General features: G+C 37.5%; 1 protein-coding gene across 2 annotated transcripts in view; it reads right to left on the minus strand.

Moving 5' to 3' along the window:
- plrdgb (PITP-less RdgB-like protein) overlaps positions 1-13,284 on the minus strand; it is a 102,566-nt gene that overhangs the window by 71,079 nt on the left and 18,203 nt on the right. For both annotated transcript variants that reach the window (XR_007927028.1, XM_051876601.1), the window contains exon 2: positions 1,193-1,288. Coding sequence is in view for 1 of the 2 variants with exons in the window: in XM_051876601.1 (XP_051732561.1) it covers positions 1,193-1,288 (96 nt within the window). In the remaining variant the exon portion in view is untranslated. The remainder of the gene's footprint in view (positions 1-1,192; positions 1,289-13,284) is intronic.

Here is a 13,284-nt window from a genome sequence, read left to right on the forward strand (position 1 = left end):
AGTAATGTGCTGGAGGAGACTTTACAGAGTGCTCACCTCTTGCATTGTCAATACAAGATCTTGACCAAAAAATGATGCACCTCTCAATGGAAATAAATGTTGTGATGTGGTGAGCACTCTGTAAAGTCTACTCCAGCACATCCCAAAGACTTTCAATGAAATTAAGGTCTGGACTCGGAGGTGCCAATTCATGTGTGAAAATGATTCTTCATGATCTCTGAACCATTCTTTCACAATTTTAACCCTGGTGAATCTTGACATTGTCATCCTGGAATATGGCCATGATGTGTCTTTCTACATGGTTGTTTAAGAAATGAAAAGCTACACACTCCATCTTTAAGGGTTAAAAGAACCATTGCCAAACATATAACTTGCTAGAAACATAATAATCACTGTAATAATGATCCATTCATAGATTCTTAAGTATTTGCATATTAAAAAAAAAAAAAACAGCAACTTTTTTTTTGGCAGGGCAGTGTATGTTTGAACCAGAAACTGATTCAGAAGAAGAAGAAGAGGAAGAGCAAATTATTCAGGGTTGTATACAAGTCAATGTATCAGAATGGTAATGCGTTTTGTGTATCGCTCTTTATAATTTCGGACACACAACAGCTATTGATACTGATACACATAACAGCTACATTATCAAACAGCTAATAATGTGATGCTAATGTTACACAAACCATGTTCCTTTTCACCATCTCAGAATCAGACAGCTGCCTTAACGCTTTGAACATCATAGAAAGTCAGTGGAGAAAGGCTATATTTCATCTTTCATAACATCGTAATATATATAATTCACCCGGTATATTGCGATATGTACCCATTTTTTTCTGTCTATTCTTAGAGGTGTTAACAGAGCAAGAAAGCATTTGCTGCAGGCAAAAGTCCTGACCCGCACGTTGTTTGTTTATGACAGCAGGAAACAGTGGACTGTCCATACCAGACTGTCTTTGGTACACTGCAGTTTTAAGGAAAAATCATTCAGCAATGGTGTTGACTGATGAATTTGCACATGGTTTGCTTTAAAGCATATTAAAAACACCACATAGACATATAAATAACATTAAAAACTTGACTTTCACCACAGGGGGTCTTTAAAATGCCTTCCAAGTGAGTTTTTAAAATTCAAGTCCTTGAAAGACCAGCACTTTCCACTAATAAATAACAATCAAGAACAAGATCAACTCACCCCTGGCATCAAAAAACTCCTCGTCAGAGCTTTCAACAGATTCCTGGGCAATGTTCTGGAGTCTCCAGTGGGAGGCGCTATGTTTTCGAGAGGGCACTAGAAAACAAAAGAGAGCAGCATTTACCACAAATCACAGAAACTGACAAACACTAGGGCTGCGTCTGAAAACTTAGGCAGCTGACTTGTTGCCTCGCTGCCTTATCAGGCAATGATTTTGCAGGCATCACTTGCACACAAAGAGACCTCACAAAACTGATTTTGGACAGACAGCAAAATAGAGTGAGCTTTAGTGATAAATAAGCAAATATTTAATTACTACAATAGTAATTTCTCTCTAGAATTGACATCAGAAGTGGAAAACGTTGGCCAAAAACTTACACACAAACTGACCACCAACCGTAACTTTTAGATGCCTTTATTTTTTAGCTCAACTGTCGTTAACGTCATTAATACACACCATAAGCATTAACGTGACCAGACACAGAAACTAAAACTGTGTCAATTAATATATTTATATGTCCCAGTGGTTGATTATCATTATACGTTTTTTAGTTCGCTTAACTAAAAGATTTCACCATTCTTCTTTTATGTTATATAAAGGTCACATAAAAAAAATAAATAAATAAAGCTATACCAGTTAGGGCATCATTTCCAAGCCATATTAACACTTTTGCTCCTAATAAAGTTAGTGTATTTGGTTACCAAGAAGACCACAGTGCCCATGAAGCACATTGAGATAAATGTGATGTGTGAAGAAAACTCTTCAAATATGAATTGTGAAAAATTTTGTCAAATTATGTGTGAAAATATGATTTAATTGTGTATTTAGGATACATAAAACACCAGCTATGAAATAAGACATAGCAAGACAAAAGAGTTTAAAATATCTTTAACTGATATAAAATCACAAAATTCTTCTGTGATGCATGTGTGTTGGACATTGTTAATGGACAAATGAAATAAACTAGTGAGAGTTTGAAAGGTGTGTTTTAAGAGTTTATTTTTAAGTTCCCAGGGCCAAAAGTCCTGACAGTTAAATGAACATCCGTTCATTAATAATATCAGTATATTATTAATACAGGCCTACTGTTATTAATGATTTCAAGTTAAAGGATTAGTTCACTTCATAATTAAAATTTCCTGATAATTTACTCACGCCCATGTCATCCAAGATGTTTATGTCTTTTTCTTTTGTTCAGTCAAAAAGAAATTAAGGTTTTGGAAAAAAACATTCCAGGATTTTTCTCCATATAGTGGACTTCAGTGGGGTACAACGGGTTCCAAATCGCAGTTTCAGTGCAGCTTCAAAAGTCTCTACATGATCCCAGCCGAGGAATAAGGGTCTTATCTAGCGAAATGATTGGTAATTTTATAAAAACATAAATAAAAAATCTATACTTTTTAACCACAAATGCTCATCTTGCACTGCTCTGCAATGTGCCACGCATTACGTAATCATGTTGGAAAGGTCACGCATGACGTAGGCGGAAGTACCGTGGTAGGGCGAAAAACTCCATCTCACTTCAAAATCATCTGACGTTGTTTTTTTTTTTTTTTTTTTTTTTGTAAAGGGCGTTTGACTTAGTCTTTGCACGTTCGCTTTGTAAATACTTGCTCGGTACTTCCACCCACTCTCCAATGTGATTATGTACTGCGTGGCGCATCACAAAGCTAGTGCAAGACAAGCATTTGTGGTTAAAAAGTATATATATATATATATATATATATATATATTTTTTTTTTTTTTTTTTTTTTTTAGAAAATTACAGACCATTTCACTATAAGACCTTTATTTCTCAACTGGGATCATGTAGAGCCCTTTGAAGCTGCAATGAAACTGCAATTTGGACCTTCAATCCGTTGTATCCTGTTGAAGTCCACTATATGGAGAAAAATTCTGGAATGTTTTCCTCAAAAACTATAATTTCCTTTCAACTGAAGAAAGAAAGACATAAACATCTTGTATAACATGGGGGTGAGTAAATTATCAGGACATTTTAATTCTGTAGTGAACTAATCCTTTAAGTGTTATTTCTGATTAACCCAATCCATGCTGTCCCACTTCTGCTTTTGCACAGCGGCAAAAAATGTGTCATTAAATTGTGTCTCCTGTCAATTAAGAGGAGCAATAAAGACCTCAGAAAACATTGGTGCATAGCCTGAAAAAAATATTCCCTCTGCTAAAGTTTCCCCTTGTAGCTGATACAGTTGCACAAAACCTCTCCCTCAGGGAGAACCACTTTAAAGCCAAGTGTGACTAATTAAAAAGGAATAGCACGCCTACGCTACTAGAGTTGCAAATAGCGAGAAAGGGATGGATTTTGCTGAGCACTGATAAGACTGCAAAGAACTTGCATTGTTCCTGAGTGCTTTGTAGATTTGGCACATTTTCTCTCTTTACAACTCAATCTGGTTGTCTCTATTTGAGACGTTAGCAGTGCTGTGAGATGACAGGAGACTCCATCTTGCACTCTCTCTTTAACAAAACATTTAAAGAATATATGTGAGGCATACAGGGCGCTTATGGATGAGTGAATAATCCAATCCTTAAACATTGGAAGAAAAAAAAAAAAAAAAACTTGTGAGGTCTTTATGTGGCTGTTATCAGGTCCAATTAATTGAATAAAAATGCACCCAGTCTAATATTTTAATAGACCTGGAATACATGTAAAAACCAATGTTAATGTGCAATCCAGTTGTGATTCCAGGGCTTCGACTACTGTTTTAAGTTAAAGTCCCCCTGAAAGTTTTTTAGCTTTTAGTATGAATATGTTAGCCTTAATGTTATGAATAAGCTGGTGTGTTCCAAAACAATGACAAAATTTGCATTTCGGAAATATAAGCATTCAAAACTTACAGTCTCACATCCGCTAAAATGGATCACGGATTTTCATGACATCACATCACACTTCAGCTTCTCATCAAATCTTCGGTCCAATCAAATGCTCTCTAGAATCTGAAGTCCCGCCTCCTCCTACACTCTTACAGACGCTGAAGCTGTGTCTGAAATCGGTCACTTGCTCACACATTTACTAGTTTCTACATGGTGAATGGCACATAGTGCACTATATAGAAAATAGGGAACTAGGAAACAGGTCTTACAGAGTCTAACGGCTCTGGCTGAGCTTTAACCTAAACGAAACGCTATGGGCTATTTTTTTTTAAAAAGGGGCGGGGCTGTTCAATATATCGCCCTGTCTTCCTGTTTCAGTTGAAATTACGTCAACACATTGAATAATGCTACGCGTTCCAACACTCTTCAGTGGGCCTTTAAATGCTGAGCAAAGAAATCTTAACTATTTTCTCTAAAATACTTACTTTCACTTCTTTCTTTCTTTTTCAAATGCAGCAAATTCAAGAAAATGAACAAAAAAGTTGGTCATGCTCACTTTTCTATACATTACTTAAAGGGATAGTTCAGCCAAAACTGACAATTCTGTCATCATTTCTTTTTTAGAACATAAAAGATGTTTTGAAGAACATTTAAAAAAAAAAAAAAAAAATTCCAAAACAACACTTGAACCCCTCTTCACATTTTCTGTATTTTCATTGAAATAACTGTTTCTTCTTGTTTTAATAATTTATGTACATTAGGGTTTTATGTTACATGTATTGTTGTTTGTTATGTTCCATGTATGTTTTGTATTGTATTTTGTTTCCTCCCTCATGTTATCTATCCATCGAGTTGTTTTAGGTGGATCTTATTGGACCGGAAGACCAGCAATCATCGTGATGTCATGACGCTCTGACGTCACGACCAGCGTTCTGCCAATCTGCGGGTTGCTGATTGTTTAAAGGGCTTTTGGCGGCGTTCCATCTGCAGTGAGCGTTTGGGCTTCGGACCTCACTCACCTTTGTCGAGCCAGAAGCACTCAGCCAATCTACGTGTCTTTGAGCCGTTCACTTAGTCTGTGGTTTACTGAGACAGTACTCTGTGAGTTGTTTGATGCATTCGTGTAATAGTGAATCTGATGAAGTTAGAGCGTGATACAAGTTTCACGTATTCATTGTATGTGCGCATTCGTATGCTGGTGTGAAGTTAACCACTTGATTCGGTCTTGATTGGGAAATAATGATCCCTTTGTTATGTACAGCCCTACTCGGTGTTAATCTCAACCTTCTTGACATTTGTAGTGAATGACGGCTCGATTTGTTAGTTAGTGATTTATGTTAGTTAGTGTGGGGGGTGTTCGCCTCCATTGTACTTTTGGTTATTTATGTAGTAAGTTTGGTTAAGGCGTCGTATACGCCGAAGTTTTCGGTTTTGTTTCTACATTTTATTTTTGGTAGTTAGTTTAGGGGTGTGGGCGCTAGTTAATGGGGTTTTGTTTTGATTATTTCTTTTGTTTGGCGACACCCTCGTTTCTTTTCTTTCTTTTGAGTTTGTTTCTCTTGTATTGTCCATTTGCCCACCCGTGTCAATAAAGATCGGGTTATTTTTGCAACCCTTGTTGTCTGGCCTGTTCTTCCTCACACCGCAACAGTTGCATCTCACCTAAATGTTGCGTTCATTCCATTTAACATCTGTAAACTCGTAACATGTTAAATAATGTTTATTGCATTACTTGTCGTGTGTTACCATGATGGTGTTTTGTGTTTGTGTGAATGACACTGTGCACCATTTATATATTAGTATTTACCGTTGTAAGAAACTGTAGTCTGCCTCAACCCAGATTCCACTCCAAAGTATACAAACCCGATTCCAAAAAAGTTGGGACACTGTACAAATTGTGAATAAAAAAGGAATGCAATGATGTGGAAGTTTCAAATTTCAATATTTTATTTAGAATACAACATAGATGACATATCAAATGTTTAAACTGAGAAAATGTATCATTTTAAAGGAAAAATATGTTGATTTTAAATTTCATGGCATCAACACATCTCAAAAAAGTTGGGACAAGGCCATGTTTACCACTGTGTGGCATCCCCTCTTTTTATAACAGTCTGCAAACGTCTGGGGACTGAGGAGACAAGTTGTTAAAGTTTAGGAATTGGAATGTTGTCCCATTCTTGTCTAATACAGGCTTCTAGTTGCTCAACTGTCTTAGGTCTTCTTTGTCGCATCTTCCTCTTTATGATGCGCCAAATGTTTTCTATGGGTGAAAGATCTGGACTGCAGGCTGGCCATTTCAGTACCCGGATCCTTCTTCTACGCAGCCATGATGTTGTAATTGATGCAGTATGTGGTCTGGCATCGTCATGTTGGAAAATGCAAGGTCTTCCCTGAAAGAGACGACGTCTGGATGGGAGCATATGTTGTTCTAGAACTTGGATATACCTTTCAGCATTGATGGTGCCTTTCCAGATGTGTAAGCTGCCCATGCCACACGCACTCATGCAACCCCATACCATCAGAGATGCAGGCTTCTGAACTGAGCGCTGATAACAACTTGGGTTGTCCTTGTCCTCTTTAGTCCGGATGACATGGCGTCCCAGTTTTCCAAAAAGAACTTCAAATTTTGATTCGTCTGACCACAGAACAGTTTTCCACTTTGCCACAGTCCATTTTAAATGAGCCTTGGCCCAGAGAAAATGCCTGTGCTTCTGGATCATGTTTAGATATGGCTTATTTTTTGACCTATAGAGTTTTAGCCGGCAACGGCGAATGGCACGGTGGATTGTTCACCGACAAAATTTTCTGGAAGTATTCCTGAGCCCATGTTGTGATTTCCATTACAGTAGCATTCCTGTATGTGATGCAGAGCCGTCTAAGGGCCCGAAGATCACGGGCATCCAGTATGGTTTTCCGGCCTTGACCCTTACGCACAGAGATTGTTCCAGATTCTCTGAATCTTTGGATGATATTATGCACTGTAGATGATGATAACTTCAAACTCTTTGCAATTTTTTCTCTGAGAAACTCCTTTCTGATATTGCTCCACTATTTTTCGCCGCAGCATTGGGGGAATTGGTGATCCTCTGCCCATCTTGACTTCTGAGATACACTGCCACTCTGAGAGGCTATTTTTATACCCAATCATGTTGCCAATTGACCTAATAAGTTGCAAATTGGTCCTCCAGCTGTTCCTTATATGTACATTTAACTTTTCCGGCCTCTTATTGCTACCTGTCCCAACTTTTTTGGAATGTGTAGCTCTCATGAAATCCAAAATGAGCCAATATTTGGCATGACATTTCAAAACGTCTCACTTTCAACATTTGATATGTTATCTATATTCTATTGTGAATAAAATATAAGTTTAAGAGATTTGTAAATTATTGCATTCCTTTTTTATTCACAATTTGTACAGTGTCCCAACTTTTTTGGAATCGGGTTTGTATTTTAGAATGAGCTCATCCCCAAAATGGCTTAATTATCATAGAGAATAAGAAAGTCAACTGGAATATTGTTTATGTACCATTTGGGTTGATCACATCCTGAGCAAATGGTCATCAATTGTAGAATGGGAATGGGTGTGGGAATGAGTGTGGGACACAGAGAACCATCTCAGAAAATGAGGTGTCACAACTTAATAACATACAGACCACAGCTGGTAAAACATGAGAAACTACATTTACATGAAGAGTGGTAACCTGTAAACAGGATAAAAGCCTGATGAACCCAAGGTGCTACATGTACTTTGCCACTGCTACACTGCAATAAACTTTTTCATCAAGATCTTCAACGTCCTCATCATTTTTCTTACACCGTCTTAGCTTGTGAAAAAGCTGCTTGTAATGAGCTTTGATTCATCATGTGACTTTCTCATCACCACCTGTTATTGGTGGTTTTCAGTGTATTACAAAGATACAAAACAGATATTAGTAGGTTGGTATGTTAACATTATATCAGTTAATGAAATACGTTTTTTTTTTTTTACTGTAAATTTAACTGTGAAGCGCTTGGTTCATTTGGTCCGGACCAAAAAAAAAAAAAAAAAGTCATTTAGTCCTGTGAAAGATTATGTGTATTTTCATTATCTTTAGTTAGATGCATTTACACTGTGACTGTGCCTCAGATGCAATCAACTCTGTGTCTGTAAAGGTGTGAACCAAATGGCCCATACAGATGTATGCCCCACAGAAACTGATGGGTGTGAATGACAAAGAAACAGCATTGCTCAGAGTAGATTGCAGGGTAGATCAATCTCTTGTGGGAGGTCCTAACAGTTTTTTATTGTTTGTAGCCCTTTTGTCTTCATGTATAAAGTTCTGTCCCACAGACAGAACTTTGGGTTAAGATCTTTTGAAGGCCGACACGTTGACATCGATGCTGAAGAACTGTGCTACACTACTACCTTCAATAAATTCTTCTCCCCACAAGAACTCTGGTCAAGCTTAGTTATTTTATGTATTAGAGAAATCTAATACATTGGCGAGCCACCCAAACGACTGCTCGACCAAATACAGCAAAATCTAACACCAGTTCCTCTTAGCATTCACATTGGCTTTTTTAACACTGAACCTAAAGATACCGAACTTAAAGTCATAGGGATATGTTCACAACCTGATTGGTAGGCTTTTATGAAGTATATTTCACAACAGAACTTACCGAACTTCCAAAACAATGCTGCATGCTGGGCTAAATGCGCTCGTTTATGTGCATAGCATAGCCTACATATGATGGTATTTTGACCAGCTACTGTAAGAACTCGTGAAGAGCTTATAAAATGTGTAAAGGATTCAAAACAGTGGCAAGAATCCCTCCCTTACACACACAAACTAAGATCTGCTGTGAGGTTCTGATGCCTGTACCCAACTGTGATGAGCAACATTGCAACTATGACAAGAAAAAACAGGTATGCTTGAGAATTCTGTCCTTTTTACGGTCGCATCTTGTGACATCATGTCTTGTTTTTGATTCATTTACATTTTTTTGGTCCATGTTGTGTTCATATTTCATTCGAATCGCACAAGGTTCGGATGGTACTATAGCATTCACACATATTCAAATTAACCGCACTAACAGGGCAATCCCACCAGAGTTCATTTTAGGGTGTGTTCACACTTGGTATGTTTGGTTTGATTAAAACAGTTCATTTGAATAACATAAGGTGGAACATAAGGTTTTAGGTTCGCTAAAAATGATCCTGCCCAATTAGATCCCACTGTAGTCTCAAAGCAGCCTGTTATGTGTTTTATATTGTTGAGAAGTGATAGGTTTAGGATAAGGGTGGGTTTAGGTGCTCAAAAATATCTATGAAAGTGCAAATATTTATAAAAATGTCTACTTTTACAAATGCATGTAAATATTTAAACGTGTCTTGCTCTGATGTATAAGGGAAACAACTGAAAGCAATAGAGTACCCTGCACATTTGCTAAAGGGGTACGCTGTGTGTTAAAAAGTGATGCCAAGGGGTCCTAACCAAGGGTCTATATGTGACGAGTTGGGCATAAGAATGTGTTGAATTAGCCCCAGTAAAGACAAACACATTTAGGGCCCATACTGGGGCTAATTCAAATTTATAATTCAGACCCATTCTTTTGTGTTCTGCAGAAAAAATAATGTCATGCAGGTTTGGAATGACATTAGGCTGAGTAAATGGCCTCACTTTCCTCCATCCAGTCTTTCTATCTCTTCAAATATTGACCCGTCCACTCTGAATTCCACCCTCTTATCAACACTTGATGTGAACCTCTGCCCTGTAGTCTCAAAGCAATCCTGTCACGTTTCTTCCAGCCTTTTGCTTTCTGACATCCTCTATTGTGACAGAACAAAACTACATGTGGGAAAAAACCAATTCGCCCAAAGTGCTACATCCTGAGCTGTGATTTTTTTTCCAGACAATTGAAGACATTGGCCTTCCATTACACAACACTTTCAATATCTTCAATCTGTGCAAACTGTTTTATGCCTTTTCATTCCATCTCTAGTCTTCTCCACCATTTACACTTACCACTGAGTATTTCATGACCCACTTTGAAAACAAAGTGGCCATCTGCAGCTCATTCTCATTCAGGTCTGACACAACCCACCACCTATAGTCTCATTAAGAACTTTACTGCTGACCTCAGTTGAAATGGTGTGCGATGAGAACATACTCAAACTCTTCACCAAGCACTGCACAACTACATGCCCCATTAATCCCCTCTCGTCTGGAAACTGTATTGAATTGTACATTTTTGGAGTTTTACAAAAATGTAGGTAGAGCAGTCATTTTATTCCAATAATGTTCAAAATGTCATTTCCATCACCATCTTTTCCACCACAGAATTCTATTAAACATAATATATCTTTTGACATTTGGAGAAAATGTTCGCAACTACATGCCCCTTTAATCTACTCTCCTCTTAGACATTTTCTGTAATTTTTTTTACCTTTCTTGTTTTCCACATATCATCATCTAGTGGAGATATCCCATCAGAATTAATATTGATCTATTAGGGGTGTAATGATATTCAAACCGAACTGAAAAACCACGATACACCACCCACGGTACGAACCGCGATACTCTCATGGAACACGTCCCGCCCCCTGTTGCCCCACCCAGCCCTGGCCCATTGGATCTACACAACGAATACAGCGTTGTAGCCTAACCACCATTAATCGCAATAAGCTCTGCGTTTTGTTACTTTCGATAAGAATCAAAGTGTCATCTTTCAAATTCTGTCAATTTAATCATGAAATTCAAATAATAAATGCCGTTTTGACTTTCTTTAATGTGACGTGACAGATCGTTCTTTGATGTGGCATGACAGATCTCTGTTTAGATGGCTCATTTTAGCGGCAGTGTGGAGTGGAAAGGAAACAAAACCCACAACGACACTGACCAAGCAAATAAATATAGTAAACAATAGGATAAAAATGACAAATTATTGTCATGGTTTTTGCCACAAAATACGTTTTATTGTATCTTGGAAGTGCATACTCTTTCCCGCTCTCTCTCTCTCTCTTTCAAACATACACACGTACTGTATAGTATGGACACACACTCGTACGGAAACATTTTACAGTAAAATAGTTTAGCAACTTAAAAGCTACATGACATTTCTCACCAGCAAGGTAATAACTGTGCAGTTCTTGAGGTACTTATAACTTATAGTTTCGCTATTAGTAGAGACACAACTGCCGTGAGAGACGCACAGACTCAGGTAGGCTAATTCACATATGCTTATTCTCTCTCTCTCTCTCTCTCTCTCTCTCTCTCTCTCTCTCTCAGCTGCATTAGTAACTGTATCAACTGTATTATTCTGCTATCAAGGCTGTTACTAGTTCTGAAATTATGTTTTGGAATTACTAATGGAGGCTTGGGATGAGATGCGTAGTCCCACACACAAGAGTGTTTTAAAGACAAAAACCTGACAAATGTCTTGAAATACAACATCGGAACAGTGTATTGGGGTGTGGTAACTGTAGTATAAGTGGAATAATTGACTCCAGGCCGTTGAATTCATAGAAAATTATGCACAGCCGAGGTGTAACGGTATTACCACCTTGGGTGTGCATTATTTTCTAAGAATTCAACGGCCCGTCGTCAATTATTCCTTACTTAACTTGTTAGTGATGTCTTGATGAGATGTATGTTTAAATAAATCTGTCATGAAAATGACAGCCACTGTGTAAATAATTACATTATATTTCAACAACTAATTGGAGTAAAAACAATTTTTTTAATTAGATTTAAAAGTTAATGCAAAAACTGTCTTATGTGCAGTTTACAATTTGCATACAATTTGTTATTTGAGTGTTGATTATTATATATAAAAATAAATAGCAACTGAATTTAGGCTAATAGTTTGGGCTCTGAACCTTTATTATTATAGTAATGTGCAAGTAAGTGCTCCCTATATAATTTACAGCATTAGCAGAGATTTTTTTTATCCTTAAGAAACTTTTAATTATAATTGAATTCATTTAAAGACAGAGACACAATTTGTTCAGTAAACTACTGTTTATTAAAAAAAGCAAGCTTAGTTCCTATAAGGATTCTGTGTTCAATGTACACTGTGTGGCTTATTAGATAATCAAGTTTGTACACAGCAAGAGTAAATTGCATCTTATATTGTACCTGTTTGGAAGTATTTTTTGTTAAGTTAGTTTGTAGCACACAATTGGCTGAGCACAAGGCATTTTCAAGACTGACATTTACATGGATTTATAATAAACATCTCATCTTCAGTGGTCTTGTGGTGACAAATTAATCATTTGTAATGTTCTACGCATCACATCATGCTGCCTGAACTATTGAATTGTGCTGAATAGCAGCACATCGTCGTCTGGGTCAGGTACTTTTTTGTATCTGATGCAATAATGTCTACTTATCACATGATGTTTAATGGTGACTGACTAAGCTTTTCTTCTTCCAAATGTTTCTAGCCAAATCTCTCTTATTGTTTGAAGGTCACAAAAGCTGCCTTCAGCCCAATTAAAACATTGTCGTCATCCTAGATGACCATCTCTCCTCTGTAGACCACATTACGACAGCAGCCTTGTCCTGCTGCATCAAGCTCGGCAAAACAAAGAAAACAACAATAACAGCAAGACGACAGCGACTATTTCCTCGTCAGCCTTACAGCATCTGCCATACATCCCCTCAAGCACATCCAAGCGTTTCCGCTATTTCTGTTTTCATCTTCTGGGAATTATTTTGCATGACACTTCAGATCAGGACTCCAGTGCACACTGGTCCAGAATGCTGTCAGTATATACTAGACCAGAACTGGTTCTGGTTGCCTAGATCCGGTTTTAATTATAAAAGAACAGATTATAATTATAAAAGGGTTTATACATGAAAATACATAGGTTCCTTTATGTTGTTGGAAGGGGGTCCCTCACAAGGAAATCATAGTATTTGGGGATGATGTTAGTAGAACCATCATGAGATTACCTGTACTTTATAACAGGCATTTCAATGGTGACCATTTTCCAACATTTTGGTAAGTCTGTGTCCCCTCAGTTTCCTGTTCTTAGCTGACAGAAGTTGAACCCAGCATGATCTTTTGCTGTTGTAGCCCATCCAATTCAAGGTTTGACATATTCAGTGTTTAAAGGTCTTCATATTCATAGCACTATTGTGGTGCATGTTTATGTCAGTTACTGTCGCCTTCCTGTCTGCTTGAACAAGTCTGGTCATTTTCCTCTGACCTCTCTCATTAATTTGGCCATTTACATCCAGAGAACTGCCGCTCAATAAATGTTTTTTTTTTT

The sequence above is a fragment of the Ctenopharyngodon idella genome, chromosome 21, assembly GCF_019924925.1.
Source record: "Ctenopharyngodon idella isolate HZGC_01 chromosome 21, HZGC01, whole genome shotgun sequence".
NCBI classification, from domain to species: Eukaryota; Metazoa; Chordata; class Actinopteri; order Cypriniformes; family Xenocyprididae; genus Ctenopharyngodon; species Ctenopharyngodon idella.